Source organism: Monodelphis domestica, chromosome 7, assembly GCF_027887165.1.
Source record: "Monodelphis domestica isolate mMonDom1 chromosome 7, mMonDom1.pri, whole genome shotgun sequence".
NCBI lineage: Eukaryota > Metazoa > Chordata > Mammalia > Didelphimorphia > Didelphidae > Monodelphis > Monodelphis domestica.
The window spans coordinates 255100297-255123727 of record NC_077233.1 but is presented as its reverse complement, the minus strand read 5'-3'; the positions used below and the strand labels follow the sequence as shown (position 1 = coordinate 255123727).

The following is a 23431-nucleotide window of genomic DNA, read 5'->3' as shown; positions in this document are numbered from 1 at the left end:
CTAAATTAGAGGTCCTAAAAATCAAAGGAGAAATTAATAAAATTGAAAGTCAAAAAACTATTGATTTAATAATTAAGACTAGAAGCTGGTACTTTGAGAAAACAAATAAAATAGACATTGGACTGGTCAATCTAAGGAAAGAAGAAAATCAAATTGATAGTATCCAAGATGAAGAGGGAGACCTCATCTCTAATGAATAGATTTCTAAACAGGTTTTAAAAGTTTCTGTCTCTTTTGGTTTCTTAAGCTTGCACATATGAGAGGTTTAAAGGTAAAAGACTTGTATGTGTCCACCTCCAGAGAAAGAACTGATCAAGAGAAATAATCAAGACATAGTTTTAAATATACATAAATCTTTTTGTCAAATGATGCCCTCTCTAGTGAGGCAAAGGAAAGGAGTTACCTGAGTATTTTAATGTAACAAATGAATTAATTTAGAAAAAGAAAAAGTTTTAAGTGATTCTGGGTAGTGGGGTGGGGGAAGATGATGGTTAGTTTCTTATTCATACTATCATTAGTTCATAACTCAATGCAAAATAGAAACTTAGAATGATGGTTATTGTTACTGACACTGGATATATACGTATATGTGTGTATATTTTTTTTTACATATATATATATCTTTACTTCAAATAATCCTTTCAAATAATATATTCTTTAAAAATTTTGGTCAATTTGTTAGGTCTGATTAGGTTGATGTTCTTACCTCCTAATGTGCCTAATGAAGAGTCTTCCTTGTAGGAAAAGTGTTGGCTCTGCTATTGTTTTGCATGTACTTTTGTTAGTAATATCTTCCATCTTTAATTCATAGGACTCTTTTTAAGCTTCCTTTCCATTTTGTGGGAGTTAATTACCTTAAAACTAGATAATATTCTAATCTGTGAATCCTCTTAGTTGGGCACTTATATGTCAATTATAATATCTCATGTTGAAAACAAATGTGTCCATGAGGGTCTTCCACATCCTGGCGCTTCTCTTCCCTCAGGGTGCTTCTTGTACTGGGCATGACATTAAGTATCAAGTGAGATCTCAATGGTACAGTGTAGAAAAGGGCTGGGACCTGGAATTTGGAGGCCTGCATTCAAATTGAGCCTCAAAAACTTACTAATTGTATGACCCTGGGCAAGTTACTTAGCCTGTTTGCTTCTTTTTCCTCGACTATAAAATGAGGGACATAATAGCACCTAACTCCCAGGGCTTTTTCAATCATCAAATTAAATAATTATTTGTAAAGCTTTTAGCACACTTTGTCACACTTACTAGACACTTTATAAATGTTAGCTCTCATTATTATTGTTATTATTATTTCTTGCCTCTAACATTATTATTATAAATTAATTCATATATAAATTTAAGTTCCAATATTTTCTTTCTACAAATTCTATTTTTGAGACCACTGTTTAAGGTAAACCTTGCCAGATCATCTACAGTTCTGTCCATATCTTCGGGAATTTAGGTCTTGTCGGCTTTGTTTATCCATCAGTGGTCCTTCAAAGATACATAAAACATACTGAATTTCATTTGTAGCATTAAAACAGCAAGAGGAGAATTAGGAGAAGGAGGGATGGGAGTTCAAGACAGACAAGTCATCATTGAATTAATGTAACTGGTACAAGAAAGGCACCAAGTTTCTAAGCGATTTTAAGGGATATAATGGGGATTCTGTTTTGTTCCTCAGGGAAGCCTTGTTGGTTTGGTATTGATGCCTTGGTCCTTCTCCATGGCTCTGACCAGTGGGCTGGGGCCCAGAACTGACTGCAGCTCATGTCCAAGGGAGCTCCATTCCCAGTGCTCACCCAGGGGGAATCAGGGAGGCAACACCTTCCTGATTTATTGATATGGAAACCACCATGGTGGCCTTACACACACTACAGAATGTTTATTGTTGGGGGGACTGAGTAGAAACTCAGTTATAGCCATTGGAGTAGTTCAAGGTAAGGAGGACAAGAACTGAGAGAACACAAAAGGCACAGACGCCACATTTGGAGGAGTTCTTGAATATGGGGTTGGTAAGGGATTGAGTTACAGTTTTTCTTAGCTGGGAGCCAGCTTACAATGAAGTAAATGGAGGGTCCGTTGCTTTCTTTGGTCCTGCCTATACTCATACCTAGCTCTAATTTTAGTTACTAGCAAGAAAGGAAGGGGAACTGAAAGCAGATGCCAGGCTTCGAAGTACAGTTCTGAATGTTCACTCTTCAGAGTGGCATGGTTAGTCAGACTACCAAACACAATTTACTACAAACTGATAGTTTCCAGTGAAAATGTCATTTTTTAAAAGGCCCCAAGTATAATGGGGTCTTTCCACCAGATTTTCAGCTTAAACTTTGTGTTGGGGGTTTTTTTCCCCCGTTAAAATGTGAGCCCCTTGAGAGTGGGAACCCTCTTACTTTTCTATTTTCCTCCTTAGTTCCTTGTACATAGTAAATATTTCCATAAGACTGAGTGCGGTAAAAGCATAAAACAAAATTAATTTCACATATTAGGGAAATAGCATGCAACAGTACATTACTTGGAAGAAACAAGAGAGCCATCAGTCAGCATGAGACATGGAAATCTGAAGAAGCTTGAGAAGTATCCATTCAACACAACACTATTAACACCAAACCACAAACTGACATCTATTGGGAGATTGCATGTAAATAAACGAGTGCCTAAAGATTGTATACGTGCAAGATGAATAGATGTATATATTGTATAAATGTATATACTTCCTAAGTCTATAGGGTTTTTTAACCTGATATGGACATGTTTCATTTCCTTGTAGAGCTAAAAGCTTCATGCGAGACTGAAAAACCTTGTAAAAATGTATCATGTAAATATGCACATACTTGTATCATATGCCTAAAAGTAGATAAAAACTTACTAACAAATTCTAACCTATAGTAGTAACTAACCACATTAAAATAATGTCATAGGGAAAGAAGCAAGATAGGGACTAGGGAAAAGGCATGTTTTTTAGCTAGACAGCTTAGGGACAGCATAAGAGTAAGACTACAGTATATTGTTATTTTGGATAGTGATACAAACAAAAATAGGATAGATAACCAAATAAAATAATAGCATAACAACATTATTTTGTAAACATAAGTAGGTTAATATGTAGAAAGATAACGAATGATTGATAAGAAAACTGTTGTATTGTTACATTGAATTTACTCTTTGGGATTTGAGAAAAACCTGTTTGCTGTTGCAAAAATTGTTCACCCATTGCAACATAATGCAATTTTTATTATCCTTTCCTACCCAAAACTTGCCTATATGCCTTTCTTAGCATAGGTAGATAGAATCTTAGATAGAGTAAGATAGGAATTTATTGTTTTGGTGGGATAAAACAGAGGATAAGAATAGGAAAAGACAGTGCACAAGCATCGTGAGCTTTTAGCAAAAGAGTCGCGAAAATCAAAACTGGGATATTGTAATGATAGGGAGTAGGAAGGGAAAAGAGAACCACTGGGAGAGCTCTACAGAGATTGAAGCAGAAACAGCAGTTGGAAACTGAACAAGAACTTCTGGGAAATTTTCCTGAGGAAGGGGTCTTGAGTACTGAGACACAGAAGGGAGTGGAAGTAGGAGCTGTTTCTCGGGGCCATTCAAGTTACCTTTGGGAATTTCTGACACTGAAAGAAATCTTAACAACATGGGTTCCTGTCAAGAAACCTAAAAAAAAGATTTTCATTCCATGAACTTATTGAGATAGTTGGACTCAAATCGGTGAGCAGTGCTCTCTCCTTTTTTCTACCTCTCTCCTGCCTATGAGAAAACCTTTTACTTCAGTAACTAGATTTTTTAGAAAAAGATTTAAGGTCACCTTAAATCTCTCTAACCTCTTCCCCTTTACCCCAATCAACAATTAAACCAAATAAGCAGTCAGTCAGCAGTTCAATATCACTTATTTACATCTAGAGAGTAAACCCATTGGCAGACTCCATCTTGTTGCCAGTTTTCAAGAAGACACAAGGAGGAAACTTGTGAGCGCCCCAAAGTAGTGCATATCTGGATCGAGGTCCCATTTTCCTCTCCTTGTAGAGAAGACTTCCCCACCTTCCTTGAGGGCCGGCACAGCCACCAAGGGGCAAGCCTTCACCGAGGGGAGATCTCCATTTTGCCTCCCTCAAGTAATTCAGGGACTCTGGGAGGGAATAGTGAGGGAAGCCATTTTCATCAACCCTTTCCTCACTGCCTTCAGCCCTCATTTCTCCATCTAAGGAGTGTGAGTCCCCCAAAATTACACTTCCTTTCATCCATCAAGTATAATAGGACTCAAAATGATTGAGGATGGAGTATTGGCCTTGGTATAAGGAAGACCTGAATTCAAATCCTTCCTTAGATACTAACTGTGACCCTGAACAAGTCACTTAACCTCTGCCTCGGTTTCTTCATTTGTAAAATGGGGGAAATAATAGCGCCTAAACAAATTGTTGTGAGAACAGATAATATATGTAAAATGCTTTGCAAACTTTAAAACATATAACTTCCAGGTGATGATAAAGAATTCAGAGGCATGAACTCAAAAATTCTTAAACACATGGTGTTCCCTCTCCAACTTCAACTTGGAAAATCTGTGACATAATTATTTTCCCCTCTGGGCATTTTGAATATTACCTGGGCAAGATGATTCTGAGTTGTGATATATTTATGTTAGTGATCCAGTATTGCAGCTATGTTTCAGAAATTTGGATATCATCAGGACTGCTATTAGGACAGTTCATCAGACATTTAGGTAGTATAGCAAATGACACTCAGCCTGGAGACAAGAAAACCTGCCTGAGATCAAAGTTTCTGTAACTTGGAATATCTGTCTCTCCCTTAGTCATTAGGTCCATTCTTAGGTTTTTATGCCCAAAGGTATATGACTCAGGCAAAGTTTCATATTTGAGCCAGTGGTAATTGGTTTATATATATATATATATATATATCAGGACTGAAAATAAATATTCATTGTTACAGTAGTCATAGACCAATGTTTCCTTGAACGGAGACCAGTTCTGTAATTGATGACTAGATTTTTTCATTTGAATTTTGGTGGGAGCTGTTCAAGATCTCATTTTGCTAAAATTCTTCCTCCCTGCTGTGATGATGGAGAATATTAATAGGTATCCCCTGGGACAGTGTGGTAATGTAGAGGTTCTCTATAATGTGACTTAAACCTCCATCTGGGTATTCCATTCATGAGTACACAATTTACAACCCATTCATATCTTTGCCCTCCCCTAAATACTCCAAAGAAGATTGATCACATCAACATATTAGAGATATACCTCTAGGTCTTGATCTATCATCTCCAAAGTCCCAGTGTGACAGAAGGGCTCTCCTTCCATTTGTTAACCCTCATGGTTGTTACATGATTAAAAGGATTCATTTCCAAGAACAGACATCAAACCCTTAGCCACAAGTTGTCGGTCCAATGGGACTGGGATCAGAATAAAATATAATTAGGAAGTGTTTAACAAAATAAAAATACAGTTCAATGTAGATAATGTTAATGAGTGATTTTCTAAAACAGTGTGTAGCATATAGGGATCTGTTTTTATTTGAGTTTGCCCTAGAAGATATTTACAAGCCGTGTGATCCTGGGCAAGTCATTTGACCTCTATGCCTCAGTTTCCTCAACTTTAAGTTAATGATGATAATAATAGCACCTAGCTTCTAAGATTATGGGAGGTTCAAATTGGAAAATAATTGTAAAGTGCTTCCTACAGTGCCTGGCACATAGTAGGTGCTTAATAAATGCTTGTTTCCTTCCTTTCAAACCTTTTTGTGAAATAAGGATCATAAGTGAAGCCACCTAATGTTCAGACACTTTTTTTTTTTTTTAGTTTTAAATTCAGAGCCTGGCTCTTTATTCCAGGCATTAATATACTGGAGCATTTCAAGCATATATCCATTGACAGTTTAGGATTATGGATTTAGAACTAGAAAGGACTGGGTCTTTAGAAGTCATCTAGTTCAATCCCTTCATTTTAAAGATAAAGTCAGGTCCATAGATTATACTAATTGCCCAAGATGAATTACCCAAGGTCAGAACTAGATTTGGCCTATTTCTCTAAAGAAAATCTTTACCTTCTGGTCATGTTCTGCCACCAACCATTTCCATTTGAAAACTGACATCTTGGGAGCAGCTGGGTGGTTCAGTGGATTGAGAGTCAAACCTAGAGATGGGAGGTCTTGGGTTCAAGTCTGGCCTCAGACACTTCCTAGCTGTGTGACCCTGGGCAAGTCACTTAGCCCTCATTGCCTAGCCCTTATCATTCTTTTGCCGTGGAACCAATGGATCCTAAAAATGAAAGGTAATGGTAGAATGGTAGAGAGGGAGGGAGAGAGAGACAGACAGACAGACAGACAGACAGACAGACAGACAGACCTCTTGTAAGTAAGAATCATACAGAATAGAATTTCCCCAGAAGTTCTTCAAAGGCTGATGTTCTTTCTCCTCCCCCCCACCCCTTTTTTAAACCCTTACTTATTTCCTAGAATTAATACTAAGAATCAGTTTCAAGGCAGAAGACAGGTAAGGACTATGCAATTGGGATCAAATGACTTGGCCAGAGTAACATAACTTGGCAAAAGTCCAAGACTAAATCCGAACTCAGAACCTCTCACCTCCAGGCCTTGCTCTCTACTGGGCCACCTAGCAGTCCCCAGATTTGCTCTTGATTCCAAATCACTGCCTTTTTTGCTACAACATAATGCTTTAATTGCATAGGCATCATTCTAGAACTCAGTATACCGTTGTGAAGCTGAATTTCACCCCTCTCTCATCTCTAATCCTACTCCTACTCCTCTACTCATTTTTTACTTCTAGGTCAACAGTTCCTAGCCATTTCTAAAATATATATTTAAGATATAAGGTTCTATTTTCTACTGTCGAAAGATTTCAGTCTGACACACGAAATTCTCAAACATTAGGGGAAAAAAACCAGAATGATAATGATAATGCATAGTGTACATATGGATTTGAAAGGCCTCCTGGCCATAGCTCCATCCTTTGCAGATCCTAAAAGTGCACAAGATTGGGAGCCACAGCCTTAGATCCCCAAGACCTTGTTTTTTAGTTGTGCCTTTAAGGAATCTAGGGATATTCTTGATGCATATAAAATGGCTATGGGTTTTGTTTGTTGTTTTGTTTTAGGTTCTCATAGAGACTGCTAAGAAACTTGGGCTAAAGTGCCACTCCAAGGGAACGATGGTAACAGTGGAGGGACCCCGTTTTAGTTCTCGGGCAGAAAGCCTAATGTTCCGTATTTGGGGAGGAGATCTTATCAACATGACCACAGTTCCAGAGGTGGTGCTTGCCAGAGAAGCTGGAATTTGCTATGCAAGCATTGCCATGGCAACGGATTATGACTGCTGGAAAGAGCATGAGGAGGCGGTGAGTGGAATCTCCCCTTTCAGAAGTCCCTTCTTTGGTGAAGATATTTAATAGAGCTAAGTCCATTCAGGAAAAGTTTTCTGTGCTGCTTATAATTGGTTTTAGGTTTATGTAGTACCTTAGATCCCACAATATTTCTAAAACTGCTTTTGAAAAATGGAAATGAGACTAGTCTTCAGTATTTGCAGTTACATATTATAGAAAAGTTTCCTTTTTCACTTTTCAGGGGAAACTTTCATCTTGAGATCTGTTTCTGTCAGGGCAAAAAGACAGAGTTATAAGTGGTCAGTTATGCTGCATAATTTGGAAAGTGCAGCTTTAGTATGAATGGGGATTTAGTGTAACGTTTCCTGAGATTAGTGTTGTTTCCCTTTTTTCTCCTCCCTGCCCCCTAAAAGTAGGTCTAATACCCATCATTCAATTTAAACCACATAATCTCATAATTTCCATTGGCTCTGTAATGGGAAATTTGATGACTGAGATCTTCACTAGGAAGTCATTGATTTCAGAAGTGGGAAGGTATTGTAAGAATAAATTAGTGATTAATTAGTTAATTAGATTAATTAAAAAACAGGTGCTGCTTAGAAGAAAGGGGTCCAGCTTAGAAAGAGGTTTTGGGTTTTTTTGTTTGTTTTTTTTAAAACCATTATCTTCTGTCTTGGAATCAGTACTGTGTATTGGCTCCAAGGCAGAAGAGTGGTAAGGGCTAGGCAATTGGGGGTCAAGTGACTTGCCCAGGGTCACACAGCTGGGAAGTGTCTGAAGTCAGCTTTGAATCTAGGACCTCTCGTCTCTAGGCCTGGCTCTCAATCCATTGAGCTACCCAGCTGCCCTCTAGAGAAAGACTTTTAAAGGTTACCTTGAGAGAGAAGAATGTTCAGGGGGTTCCTTAAGAAGAATTCCCAGAAACCTCTAGGAAAAGGCAGTTGGGAATACTGCTGCTCACTCTCTCCGGAGTTTCCTCATTGGGAATAGGTGTCCAGGGAGTTGGCTCTGATCAGTCTTTGAAGATTTTGGTGATAACTAGCTTTGGAAAACATCTTTATATCAGAGAAGATGTGAAAGTGATTTAATTGAACTAGTGAGTGGCTGAGGCTGTTCCCTGGAACACCACAGGGGGTAGCAGAGAGTAGCATCTGTGAAACGCGTCAGGAGTTGAATCTCTGAGGCTGGCCAGACACAGAGAGCTACTTCAATCAGTGAATATCCAATTTAGAGAAAGGAGTTTAAGGATTATTATAAGTTTATATTTTAGCATAAGAGTTATATAGATAGATTTGGGTTAGGTAGTTGGCTGTGGTATAGATTAAGGAGATTCATCTGTGGTAAATAAGAAGATCCTTGAGGATCAGTTTTTTGGGGGAAATATTTAGAAATCCTAGAATTAGGTAAGAGTTTTCCTACATTACTTTCTACTTCTTTTATCCTTTCCCTGCTTCTCCAGATAGTAAATAAATAGGTTTTGTAGTAATTTGTCTCCAGCCAGTTTCATCTACTGCCAGAACCAGTTAGGCCCAACAGCTTTAGCAGACTCTATACCACCTAATCAATACCAACTGACAATCAGCTGGCCATAATCAATATGAAGATCAAATATCTACCATTACAAGTGATGAGCCCATAAGGTTTCGAACCAATAATCTTTTATCAATAATATTATAAGAAAACTAAGAACCATGTGTAATAAAAGAGATAATCTGTGGAACTATTTCTGGTTGTGGTAGATGGATACCCTCTGGCTTGACTGTGACTAGAGAGCTACTAGGGGAACCTGAGGATACCTAGTTATAATGGAAATAGAAATATTTCTTCAGAGATAGAGAGATGCTGCTAGAGGGGGTTCTCTAGGGGTTGCCTATTGATAATTGCTGATGGCTAATAAATCAATACTTTTCCTACCCTTCTCCCTCAATTCTACCCTTTACCTCTCAGTTTTCCACCCATGCCTTCCTGCCTCTTTTCCCCTCCCCCCTGTTGGTCAGCCACCTTTCTATGTAACTCAAAGGTGAACTGTGAGGTTTAGAGAAGATATTCTTGCTCTCTTTCTCAGGTAAAGAGGTTTATTGGAAAAGATAGGACAGGGTGGAAATTGAGGTAAGATTGAGGTGAGAGGGATAGGGGTGTCCCTAATCTATAAAGAGGATTGGGAGGATTTTGGGAAATGTCAGTGCTGTCACAACTATGACTCAGAGACAGTCAGAGAGATGGAGGACAACTGTTAAGTCTTCTTTCTTCTTCCAATTACACAAAGCCACCAACATCAGTTAATTCCTTCTCAGCCCAACTCTAAAAGCCCTCCCAAAGGTCTCTCTCTGTCTAGATCAGAAAAAGCCAATCTCTCTTAGTCAGAAAAACCCAGAGAGAAGAAGTCTCTCCCTTGGTCAGTAACCCCAGAGAAGAAGTCTCATTTCATCTCCTCTGGCCAGGCTCCAACTGCCTTTCCTGGAAACATTCTATTTTGGAATCTTCACCTTGATTGGCAGATCAGGTCCCCAGCTTTGTTTCTTGCATGCTTGAAGTTCTCTCTTCCTCCGTGCCTCTTCCACACATGATTCTAGGAAACATAACTCAAGATTTTACTAAAAGAATTCCTGGGTATTTTAGAGACCTTCTCCTCCCAAAGACAGGGCTAAATATCCTCTGTCTTACAGGATTAGATCTACTAAAGTTTACACCAAGAAGTGGATGTAGGGTCTTGTTGGGATTGATGATTAAGTATTTAATACATTACATCCTAACTCAAATTAATAATAGCAAGAAGAAACAACTGAGAGAAAATCAAATAAATGTGAGGTTGGACTATTTAGAGAATGTGATACTGAACAATATTTTTAATGACACTAAACTAGAAAAGGAAACCATTGAACTAAACAGAAATATTGGCAGTTTCTTCCCACTATGAGAAATTACCACACTAACCCCCCTGAGCATGAACTAATAAATATAAGACACCATCAGGGATTCACTCGGGTAGACATGAACAGTTTTAAGAAAGGTACTCCTTCTTTTGAGGAGGAATCTATTGCCATTATTGAGAAATTTGAGAAAATCGTTTAAACAGTTTGGTCCTACTAACCTTGACTTTGAGTTTTTAATGGACAAACTATTGGCAAAGAGAGAAAAAGAGAAAATTATTCAGGAGACAAACCAAAATTGGAATACCCCTAACTGGCCAAGTGAGAAAGGTTACAACAAACCAATCAAAGCAAGGCAGGCAATATTAAAAACAATGAGGGAATGCTTAGATAGCCCAGGGACTTGGACAAAATTCGAGAAACTAATGCAGGGGAGCGGAGAAACTCCTTCAACATTCATGGAGAGGCTTATAGAAATGGGAGAATGGTATATAAACTTGGACATATTGAAAGAACAGGATGCACGCCATTTACATAGGCAATTTGTGAAGAACACCTGTGCAGTGGTTAAGAACTATTTTAAGCTTCAGTGCCCAGACTGGAATACAATGGAAATTGATGAATTAAGGCATGTAGTGATGTACATTTTCAATGTACATTTTTAATTTAAGACGTGATGAGGGAAATGACCGAATTAGTAGAAGACCTGAGAAAAAAAGATAAAAGATTTAAAAATCAAATTGAATAAGGTAGTCAAAGGAGAAACATCAGTGGGATTGACTGCTGTTAGAGAATATACACCACCAAGAAGATTCAGTGCTCAGGGACCTACATGCTACATGTGTGGGAAGTATTTACACTAGTAGAGAATTCAGAAAACCAAGTGTTTAGAACTAGCTCTGTCAAGCAGGCCTGAGCTGATTTGCTTTCTTCTGTCTGGGCCTCAGTTTTCATATTTGTAAAATGTTGGGGTTGGGTTAGATAATCTCCAAATCCCTTCCATTTCTAAGACCCTGTGATGGTAGGGCAACCAACCTGTTCTTTGGTGACTGATACTCAGAGATTTCTCTGGGGAAATAACCAGCTACATAGTTCTTTCCAATTCACAAACCACTTCCCTCACTTCCTTTAGAATATAGGTAATGTTATTAATTCTATTTGCAGATGAAGAATTTGAGACAGAAATCAGTAACTTGCTCAGGGTCACATAGCTCATAAGTCAGTGATTCAGTGGATAGAGGATTGGAGGTATGAAGACTTATCTTTTGGACTTCAGACACTAATTGTGTGACCCTGAGTGAATCACTTAACCCTATTTGCCTCAGTTTCCTCATCTATAAATGTGCGTGAGAAGGAAATGGCAAGAAACTCCAATATCTCTGCCAGGAAAATCCCAAATGAGGTCACAAAGAGTCAAACACAACTGAATGACAACCAGATATGGGCCTTATTTCATAAATAGTATTCTTTCCACCATATTGTCTTCTCTTCTTTGCTGTGGAAATTCTGAACAAGTATATAAGGGGCTAGTGCTAAATTTGTTGGAATATAGCTTCTTAAGATAAATAAATCACTTCTGAAAGGTAGAGGTGGTACCAGAAGAGAGACTGTTAATGAATGATATGTTTGAATACAAGTATATAATATAAATGAGGAGAGATGTTTGGGCCCAGAGTAAGGGAAGAATAACCCAAAAAGACAGTCATACCACCCCTGTATGGTGCTTATATGTCTCAGCATTCTGATGGATATGTCTGAGGAGAAAAAGGCCTGTAAAACTCTTACCAGCCTCCCTTCAGAAAATGCTTTTATATTAATTTGACTCTAGAATTTGCAAAAATTCAGGAAGTGATTTGTGGTAACTTAAATTGCAGTTTGGATTTAGTCATGAATAATCTAAACTTTATTTTTAAAAATGCAAGCCCTGGCCTTTTTTTTTTTTGTGCTTCTGAAGCCTTGTTAGATGAAGAAATAGTGAGAGGGAAATTTCTAATGTTGAAAACCGCAGGTCTATCAGATTCCTCCAGCTTTTTGTTACTTTTTGAAACCCAGGAGTATACACACAGTAACTATTTCACCTTTCAGCAGTTCAGCCCTTGGTTGACTACTTAGATAAATTAGAATCACACATTCCCCAATGATAATTTGTTTTTTTTTTTAAAACTTGCATGTTATATTATTTATGCTATTAGATTATTATATGATTTCTCAGTTGATGTTGGAGGATCTGGAAGATAAGGGCTCTTCATTCCCTTTTTTATTTCCTTCTACACAGAGTAAAATCCTCTTCTCAGATTTTCTAATTTTTGTTCTTATGACACTAAATTTTTCTTCAAAACTGAAAGCTATTTTAAAAATTATATTAAAGCAGCATTTAAAAGAAAAAAAATTACCTTCCATCTTAAAATCAATGCGAGGTATTTATTGGTTCCGAGGCAGAGGAGTGGGATGGAATGGGCATTGCAATTAAATGACTTGTCCAGAGTCATATAGCTAGGAAGTGTCTGAGGTCATAGTTCTACCCAGGACTTCCTGTCTTTATCCTCTGAGCTATCTAGCTGCCCCTGTCTTTTTGATAAATGAAAAAGTCAGATTTAGGGCTGGAAGAAACCTTAGTGATTATCTCATCCACCTCCTTGGGAAATTGAGGTCCAGAGAGGTTATGATTTACCCAGAGCCACACAAGAAGTAAATAAAAGAGCCAGGATTTAGATCCTAGGGGTCCTCTGATTACAGATCCAGCATTCTTTTCATTGCCTGCCATCTCCTTTAGAATATTAGATATTTAGTGCAAAGAAGTCTTCAATGCCATCCTTTGATCTCATTCCAATATTTTTTCAATGAGTCATTTTCCATAAACTTAGATACATCTTCATGAAACACGTTGATATCAAAAAATGTAAAACTGTGAATTGAAAGGCATTAGGATTTTTACTGGAACTTGCTATTTTATTTAGGTTTCAGTAGATAATGTCATGAAGACTCTGAAAGAAAATTCAAATAAGGCCACCAGTTTGCTTCTTACTGCAATACCACAGATTGGCTCTATGGAATGGACAGAGACTCTGCGTAGCATGAAGGTGAGTCTCTTAAAAATAAACTTGTAGCAGAAGACATACAGACTAATCAGCTGCCTGACTTACTTACAGCCTTCTCCACCCCCTCCACGTTGTTCTTCCTATCCCTACTTCTGTCTTCACCTCTTCTATCCCCTCCTTTCCTTTTTTTTTTTAAAATACCAACATTTTACACTTCATATGTATTTTCTTACCTAGCATTACCCTTTAGGACTGTCTCATGTTTACAGATCCTGGGATGGGGGGAAGAACCTTAGAGCCCACTTAGCTCGACATGACCCTGATCAAGAATATCCATTCACCAAAACGTCCAACAAGAGGCTATTTGGCCTCTGTAGAGATGGAAAATCTTTGATACTTTTCAAGGCAGCCTACTTCACATTGGAACATCTCTAATATTTTTTAAGTACAATGATTGCCTTACTATGAGAGATATTTCATGTATATAAAGCCTGACGCTGAAAGTATTCAGTGAATCTCCAATTCATTCCTAGGTTTCATCTGGCACACTGTAGGAGCAAAAGTTTCCTGGAAAAAATAATTGGGAATATTGTTTCTTTGCAATATTCTCTTAGTAACAACAATAATAATTGTGTTATGAGACAAAGATTGTATGAAATTTCCCTGAATTATCTTGTGTTTTGTTTTTCTATTTTCCTCCATTAAAAAAGAATATACTACTCTACTGTTTACATGTACACACCCACACACATATATTTTACAGATCAGTTTCCCAATATAATTGAAAAATGTTTTGGAAACTGAAACACGACAGAAATGTCAAATCTAATTACTGTGCCAGAAGGTTACTTTTCAAATAGTCCAGAACCCAGAACATTCTCCTTACAGACATCATACACAGCAGACAGAAGGCATCCACTGACTTTGTAGGCTGGATTTGTTTTCATTATCTTCAGGGAGGCAATCTAAAATTCTGCCAAACAGGTCTCTTCTATGATCTGGAGCTGCAGATCTGCAGGATACATATAACTCTCAGAGACTATTTGGAGGAATAATGGCCTTTTTTTTTTTTAAAGTTTTTACTTGGAAAAATATTTTTCAGTGGGAGAGATTTCATCATCAAACAGAAGTGTTTTGTGAATACCTCCCATGGAAGAATATATAACTATGGTCACAGTCAGTGGAGAATTATCTTTTAATACCTGAATTGTATATCTCCAAAAATCCCGTCCGAATGCAAAGATAAAGATTGTAAACAAAACCGTTAGCTGAATGCTTAATAAGTTTTTATTATAGCCACATTCTGATTTATGTTATGATCAAGTTATATTTTTTTAATTTGCTCTGTCTACTTTTCCTCCATTTAATAAGGCAATGAGATCTTATTCTTCTCCCTCTCTTTTTCTCCTCCCATTCTGCCAATCCAAGGCTCAGTTTAAATCCTCTCTCATGAAGCTTTTTTCCTCCTTTTGCTTATTAACTAGTTCTTTCTCTGAATTAACAGCCTTTTGTTCCTCTATTTCTGATCTTTCACACTCTATCTTGTTTTGAAATTGTATTATGTGTTCACAAGTTTGTCTTTATCAAATCCTACCATGTGCACTTAATTGGCATTTTAAGCATAGTGGGAAATGGTCATTTTTTTCCCTTAACACTATAAGTAGCCAAAAGGGGGAAGAAAAAAAAACAAGGGCCAAGGAACCACAATCAGGATCACACAAAATGTAAAATAATCATCCCTTTTTAAAATAGGCATGGGGAATTATATTCCAAAATTAAAATGAAAGCCAAAATATTTTATCCAGCAAAATCAATATAATTTCCTCCTGTGGAGGAAAATGGATTTTTAATGAAATAGAAGCATTCTTAGTGAACAGTTCTAAGTGGAAACTTAACTAGAAAAGAAAAAAATAAAAGTTGAATAGGAATGTGTGACCATCAGAGACTAAATAAGAATGAAGTGGTCACTTTCCAATAAAGAGGAACATTACAAGTATCCCTCGAATATCAAACTAAGAATATAATAAGAGAGAAAAGCTAGGGGTTTTTTTGTTTTATTTTGTGTGTGGGGGGTGTTCAAAATCAAAAGAAAGCAAGGTAAGAGGAACAGTTACATATAAGTGGCAAGATAAAGGAGGGAACTCTTTCCTTCCATCTGCATAAGTAGAATGATACAAAAAAGGGAGGAAGGGACGATGAGAAGAAAACACTTACATCTGAAGTGTTCAGAAAACTAAAACTATACAGATAGATAGCTGGGTGCAGAAATACAGTGCAGTCTGTTAATCTGTTAGGTCTGTCAACTGAGTATTATTAAGCTCCTTCTTTGTGTCAGGCAGCATGCTAAGCGCATGGGCTACAAAGAAAGGCAAAAAAGTAAGTCCTTGTTCTCAAGGAAATCATAGTCTAATAGGGAAGAAGACAGTATGAAAATGACTTTGTGTAACCAAATATATGTAGAATAAATTGGAGATAACAAATAAAGGAAGGCACATGCATTAAGAGGAATTAGAAAAGTCTTTAATCTTTAATTTTAATCTGGTTTGGGAGGCACTGGGGAGTATTGCTAGAGCATTTGATCCTAAGGTGGTGTTTGACACCTGGTGTTAAGAGAAAGAATTGGAGAGGAAAGAGAAAGGGGTATGTGCATCGGTGTGTTTTGGAATTTAATACTGGAAGGAATCTCTTAGAGATCACCTATCCCAAGCTTCTCATTTCATAGATAAGCAAACTAAGGCTCAAGAAAGTTAGTGGAATTGCCCATGGTTGTTTAGCAGAATGGAATTTAAACTCAGATACTGATTCTAGAGCTATTCCTATTGTGTTGTATCCCTGATCTTGAGAATGAGGTAAGTGGTGAATTAATGACTACATTGTCTGCTTGGAGATGGGAAGCACCCTAAGGAATTAGGGCCAGTTTCCAACATAATCAAAGTTCTGTAGTCTCTTATCCCCAAAGAAATGAATCATTATAAATATTAAATATAGGAATTATTTTATTTTTCTAAAACCTTTACTATCTGTCCAAGTTACAAATCTTAAGACAAAAGAGCAAGGGCTAGGCAAATGGGAGCCCAAATGGGACAAGTGGCTTGTCCAGAATCACACAACTAGAAAGGATTTGAGGCCAAATAAGTTACAAGCATGGGGAATGCCAACTTAGAATGGAAATGAAAGCCTTATTTTTAAGCTATTTTATGGTAACTTTTCCTTTCCCCTCAGATATTGTACCATGTACTATTTTCTAGTAAAGAAAACCCAATAAGGACCTTCAGACCTTGTCTTCTTGACCTATTCCAACTCATTAATTTGTTGATATATCTTTATTTCAGCATACGGTCCAGTTTTCCATTATGTTACCAAGACACTGAAACAGTCTGGAGACCCAGAGGAGCAGAAGCTACCCCCCCTACCCCACCCCCCCAAAAATTGCCAGGATGTATAATTACCACAAATAAGAAAAGAATCACTTGCCCTGTACCACTCGTGAAATACTCGTGGAGATAAAAGATTGTATTTGCTCAAGACTAGATTTTGGTAGCTTCAGAACTAAGTGGACCTCCAGATTTCTAGGGTACTTGAAAACAGGCTGTTGGATCCCAGTATCTCTGATGTTACAAGCTTAAAGAAAGAAAATGCCGTACTAAAGAGAGTCATTTCTCTCAACAGTGAATGCTGACAGTATATTTATGCTCTAAAAAAGTAAGGTAGTTTGTTGAGTCTTTTCTGTTAGAAAAGTACTTGACATTCATCTCATTACCTCTCTTTCCAAGAAACATTATATTTGTCTAGAAACAAAGACATAATTCAAATATATACACATTTTAGTATTGTAGGCATCTTATCAGTGTATCTATTTTTTTAAATTTTTGCTGCTTTCATGGACCTGAGTTCCTTTGTATATGGTTTATTGATTTGAATGTTTTGATTTTTTAATAAAATCATTTTCTTGCCTACCGTCCAGCTTTTCCTTTTACCTTGATTGCTATTGAAAGTATTTCCAAGGAAGAACATTTAGAATTTACATTCGATGTGTATCAGGAGATACAAAGAGTATTCCAGGAAAGCTTTGCTTTGAAATTGAATGTTTGAGTTTGCATTTCTGTTGTCTGTAAAAAAGCATTCTTTGCAGCATTGTAAGCCTTTGTTGTTTCAAATGTTTGTGATCATGATTGAGTACCGTGCAATGTTGTATGTAAAATATATTCACTGGCTTGCCTTGGAGATAATATTATTTCTGTAAAAAATCATATAAGCTCGTGCAAACAACTTGTTCATATTGTTAGAAAAAAGAAACCATTGATGAATTTGGTAAGCACTCGGCTAAAAATATGGAAGAGGGAGCAGCCCTTTAAGAAATCTAGAAACACCACTGAGATGGTTGAACTATGCATTTTTCTTCAAAGCAAGAATGGTGGACCAGGGATTAGAAAAGGAGGCAAAAATGTTAAAGCCTGCAATGCTAGTGTTACAATCCTAGGTGGCAAAGACCCTGAACTCAAAGAGTATCATAGCAGATAGTGAAAGACCTGGAAGTTTTTTGACGAAAATCCTCCCTGCCTTGGAAGAGGATGTGCAGTTGCCATCACCCACAGCTCCCAGCCTCCTTTTGCTCAAATCTGATGCTGAGGAAGGTTTACATTATTACCAATATGATAAGAGTTCAGTTTCCAAGGAGATATTATGGGAGTCGAGGATGCTAAAATCAAAGGACTTTCACAACACTAAAAACAGTGGCAGTTTGTTTTCTTGTGCAGATTCTATGACAACTAGCAGGCTTTTCCAGGAATGTTTTCCTTTTTCCACTAGAGTTGTTCTTATTGGTAGAAAGCTTGAGGGGGCTATGGAGTCTTAAATATCATACTTATACTGGGCTTGGAGTCAGGAGAATCTGAATTCAAATCCAATCTCAGACACTTACACTGTGTGGGCTTGAGCAAGTCACAACCTCTATTTGCTATTGTTCCTCATCTGTAAAATGGGAACTCACTGAGAAGGAAATGGCAAGCTACTCCATTATCTTTGGCAGTCTATAGGGTCACGCTGAGTTGTGATATGACTCAACAACTGCAGTATTCTGGGTACTGTGCTAAGTGCCGAGGATACAAAAAGGGATAAAAGACAGTTCCTCCTTTCAAAAAGCTTTTAACCTACTGGCGAAGGCAACGTACAACAAATATATACCCAACAGGCTACATACAGGATAAATAGGAAATAACGAGAGACATTAGAACTTTTTTGAAGTCTTTGGCTTCCTCTTACTTGCTCAAACTAATTCTGAATTTGAAAACTCTTTAAGACATTTTGATGGACTCCATTAGTTGGCCATTATTTCTGTAGAGTACTTTTTAAAAGCTAAGTTTAGGGGGCAACTGGGTAGCTCAGTGGATTGAGAGCCAGGCTTAGAGATGGGAGGTCCTAGGTTCAAATCTGGCCTCAGACACTTCTCAGCTGTGTGACCCTGGGCAAGTCACTTAGCCCCCATTGCCTAGCCCTTACCGCTCTTCTGCCTTGGAACCTAATACACAGTATTGACTCCAAGACGGAAGGTAAGGGTTTGTTTTTTTTTTTTTTTAATTAAAAAATAAGAAAATTAAAAAAAAAAAAAGCTAAGTTTAAAGATTGTTATAGCCCAAGCAATTTGTCATAATTCATCAGGTTCAAGTTTTTCCTATTTAAATATAATGGGCACTGGCCTTGGCACCACTATTACAGTTTTCCCTTAAGGGAGGCTGTAACTCATAGAATCTATGCATGAGAGTCACTGCTGTAAGACTCAGAAACAAACTGCCAGTAATGTTTTCAGTTCTTACAGCCATGTGTCTAAAAATATCTTTCGCTCCCTCTAGGCACCTCGAAAATCCCCTGTAGTCAAGAAGAAATGTACAACTACTATTGTCCAATAACAAGTTACTTTTCATCTAATTTAATCCACTAACCCATTATATTGTATTCATTGGTGTGCAAACCTAGCTTCTGTATAGTAAAAAATAAATGATACACCAAAGTCTACCAAAAAAAAAAATCTACAGTAGTGACAATTTTTTTTCAGCAGCACAATCCCTTTTATTATGTATTCCAATGACTGAGGGTACATAGGTAGGGGGGGGGGGGGGGAACATTAAAAATGACAGCTAGGGTGAGGCAGAGGGAGAACCTGAGGAAGTGTGGATCTTGGCGTGTTAATAAATTGGACAGCTTCAGGAAGCCACCAAGATGAGGGTTTAAATAAACCATTTTTAGAAGGCCCCTATGGAGTATATTTCCCCTGCTCCAGACTACTTGAATAGACTGACTCTATGCTTTCCCACGAAGTGCCCCCTCTATTAGGTGAGTTTTGTTTTATGTTAACTTGCATATGTCTGACTTGTATATCAGATCCCCCACTCCTTTAATCCTCCCAGGATCTTCTCTATTATTTGTTAATAAAAGTTGAATGTTCAATTGGCCCCTGTTGTCATAACATCATTTACAGCATTAGAACCCACCAAGGAGCTTGTTTCCCATGATGTCCCTGACTGGCCCATGGGTCTTTCCTTAGACATAAATTGGGTCCCCAGTCAGGGATATCCCTTTCGCAGTCCTATGATGGGGGTCCTGTGCCCTGTAAGCCCAGTCCTAGAATGCAAGGGTCAAATGTCTTTTCCCAGTGTGTAATTGAAAATCTGTTACACTAAAAAGAAAACTACATTTCCCAGGAGCCCACTGACTTCCTGTTGTTATGTACTTCCTGTAGACGGGATAAATTCAGTGGGCATGCCTGCTCTGGCTCTCTTTACTTCCTGTCATGAGAAAGGTGGTGGTAAGCACAGGGTTTTGAACAGGCTAAGTAACCATGGGCATGTGTTTTTTATTTTGTATCCCTTTTATTCCTTTATTTCTGATGATCATTTAATAAATCTCTTAAAATGTAATATTTTTATTATTGAGATTAATTTTAATTTTTACACCAGGAGGGAACCCCTCTTGCCTGTCATCAAACAATTGGTTTAGTAGGCAAGATGCTGAAATAAGGACAATGTAAATAATATGGAAGTTTGCTACATAATGGGGTGTTTCAAAATAAATGTCAACTATGACTTCTACCTGGAATCGGACAAAGCTAGAGGAGCTTTCGCCTGTTATATTTATACCAGGTCAGTCAGTGCCCTTGAAAGGGACAGCATTAACATTTTATACAAATGATGAATCTTGTTCCAATATTCAAACATCTTTAAGTACTGTTTGTAATCTGAATTTGTGGTCAACTTCCTGTCATCCTAAGCAACTAAGCAAATGAGTTCTTAGATTTACCATCTCATTCATCACATGCTAATAGTTACGCATCTGTGTAACATTAGACCTGTATAGTGCTACAACTTTTCTAGATGTGATGATTAGGGATGAAAGAGTAAGTCCTATGAAGAGACATTCTATAAATTTTCAGATGAACTACAGTTAGGCTACTTTGATGTTCTTCCTATAGGTCTGTTGTTTTTAAGATTAGTTCTATACAGTCTCAAGTGGCTTTTGCCATGTGAACTAATTGCTGGAAGGCCAATCTGATTAGATTTTGTTAGGATTTATTAAATTAAAAGTTACATTTCTAGTAAAATGTAGTGGTATCAGTCAAGTGTTAAGTGTTAACAGCAGGCACAGAGGCATTGGACAGCACAGAAAGAGGCAGAAGCTGAGAAAACAGGAAGGGGAAAAACATCAGTAAACAGAAGAGGAAAAGATCCTCCATTTCCTTTCATATGCTCTGGTGCCTCAGTAAGATCTGTTTGCTGAAGAGGACTGCCCCCTCCAGATTTTATCAATGCTCAGGGCAGACATGGGTGGTCTCCAACACCAATGGGTGCATTATTGTAAGATAAGGGGGCTTATTTTCCCTTAGGTCACTGGCTAGCTCATGGGCCCTTCCTTGGTCATAAATCACATCAGGTGCAGGTGTCCAGTCCTAAAAAGCTAGAGTCCAAAGGGGAACCTCCTCTAGAAGACAGAACTCATGACCCACAAAAATCTAAATCGCTTTAATCTTTGTAGTTTGCAATTACATAAAACATTCCAAAATTGAGAACACATGCAGGCCATATTGGTGTACATCTGTTTTTGAAGGGCACCAACGGCATCCGACTTACTTGGGAGTTGGATTTAAGTGAGGCATTGTTGCATGAAGTCATCAGTCTTGCTCTCTGCATCTTCACTAAGTTCTCTGCAGCTCCTGCTTCAGCCGCCTTCGTGGCAATTAGAACAAATTGTCCTCATCTACCCATTCCAGTTTTCTCTCCCTCCTGGGTTAAGTGGGCACAAAAGCTTTTTGTAGTCTAGGGCAGTGGGGTCAAACTCATCAGAAACAGTTCTTGGCTATTTATTTACTTAGAAAACCACAAGTTGACATTACCTTTGTTGTAGTGTATTGTTATTTCTTTTGTTAAACATTTCCCAATTACATTTTAATCTGGTTCTGGAAGTAGTGTTTAGGAGTTTTTCCTGGAGCTTGCTTCCTTCAATCATTGAGACTGATATCTCTGGGCAGTTCTACCTCTCCTTCAGAACCCTTTGAAATTTCCTTTCCCTAAATTTACTGTGAAAATCAGACTATGTCCAGCTTCCCTATCTTTTTTTATCACAAACTCTTAGGAGGTAATGGACACTTTCCTCCAATGTTCTCATTGTCAGCCTAGCAACCCATTCTTCTTTGAAAGTGAAAATGGGGGAGGGTTGGGGGGGGGGACAGCTGGGTAGCTCAGTGGATTGAGAGCCAGGCCTAGAGACCGAAGGTCCTAGGTTCAAATGTAGCCTCAGACACTTCCCAGCTGTGTGACCCTGGGCAAGTCACTTGACCCTTACCACTCTTCTGCCTTGGAGCCAATACACAGTATTGACTCTAAGATGGAAGGTAAGGGTTTAAAAAAAAAAAGTGAATATCGCATCCAGTCTAGAATTCCTTTAGAAGTTGAAATTATCTTCTAAAAAAGAAAAATGAAATTATCTCTTAAAGAAATGTTTAAATTATCCTACAAAGACATTTTTAGCTACTCTTTTAGAAGAAATATCTGGATAATTGAGTTACTTATGCATCTATGCCAAGCTTGATATTTTTTTACCTAAATTTCTTATCTATACTCCTGAGTGCTAACCCAGAAATCTAGAAAGAATTTCTAATCAGATACTGGTTGTCCTAGCTGTTCCTTCCAACTTATATGTTTCTGTGATTCAGATAACTATAAAATTCTCATAATCTCACATCAAGTTGATCTGCCTTTTGAAAAGATATTTAGTCTTTGAAAAATTATATGAATATTTTTATAAGGGTTTTTTGCTTTTCTTTTTATTCGTTTTATTCATTGGTGGCAGTGGGTTAGGAGAGGATTGATTATTGTTAACTGAAAAAAAATAATTTTTAAAATGATTAAAGAATTATATTTTCAATACATCAAATCTTTTTTCTTTTTTTAAAACCCTTACCTTCTATCTTAGAATAAATACAGTAAATTTAAGAAAAATATCTGGGGCAGGTATTTGGCTCAGTGGAATGACAGGCAGGTCTATAGATGTGAAGTCCTGGGATTAAATATGATCTCAGACACTTCTTAGTGTCTAGATCCTGGACAAGTCATTTATCCCCAGTTGCCTAGACCTTACTTCTCTTTTGCTTTGAATCTATACTTTAGTATTATTCTAATTCAATATCTCCAATTGCCCTGTTTCAACCTGAATGTTCCATAGACATCTTCAATTTTACAGGACCCAAATGGAACTCATTTTTCCTCTGAAACCCACCCAATATCTAAACTTCCCAATATTTGTCAAGAACACCAGTGTCTTTCCAGTCATTTGATGATGATGATGGTAATAACAATAACTGCTACATATATAATGCTTTGAAAGGTCTCCAAAGTTATTTTTCCTTCCTCTCATTCAAAACTCTCAGTCCCTCTCTGAGAATTGCATACGTTAGTTTGCTTTACTCAAATATCTAGTTGAGAAAGGAAAACCAAGTTATTCCATAGTTTTGCCAGATATGATTGGTTAGTTGTTGTCCTTTATACTCAGAGGACCAAAATGATGTCACTCCGTTGGGCAATGTACAATGTGTCTTGAGAGCAAGATGAGTTCAGAAAGCTCTAGCACAGATTGGGTACAAATAGTCCAGGTGAACATTTGGGTGGAGATACCTCTGAGTA

At 37.6% G+C, this 23431-nt stretch overlaps 1 protein-coding gene across 1 annotated transcript in view; it reads left to right on the top strand.

The window, feature by feature from the left end:
• MTAP (methylthioadenosine phosphorylase) overlaps nucleotides 1-19711 on the top strand; it is a 79948-nt gene extending 60237 nt beyond the window's left edge. Inside the window, exons 6-8 of the mRNA XM_007498070.3 lie at nucleotides 7130-7369; nucleotides 13182-13304; nucleotides 16595-19711. Coding sequence (XP_007498132.1) covers nucleotides 7130-7369; nucleotides 13182-13304; nucleotides 16595-16633 — 402 coding nt within the window. The 3' untranslated portion in view covers nucleotides 16634-19711. The remainder of the gene's footprint in view (nucleotides 1-7129; nucleotides 7370-13181; nucleotides 13305-16594) is intronic.
• Nucleotides 19712-23431: the final 3720 nt, after the last annotated feature.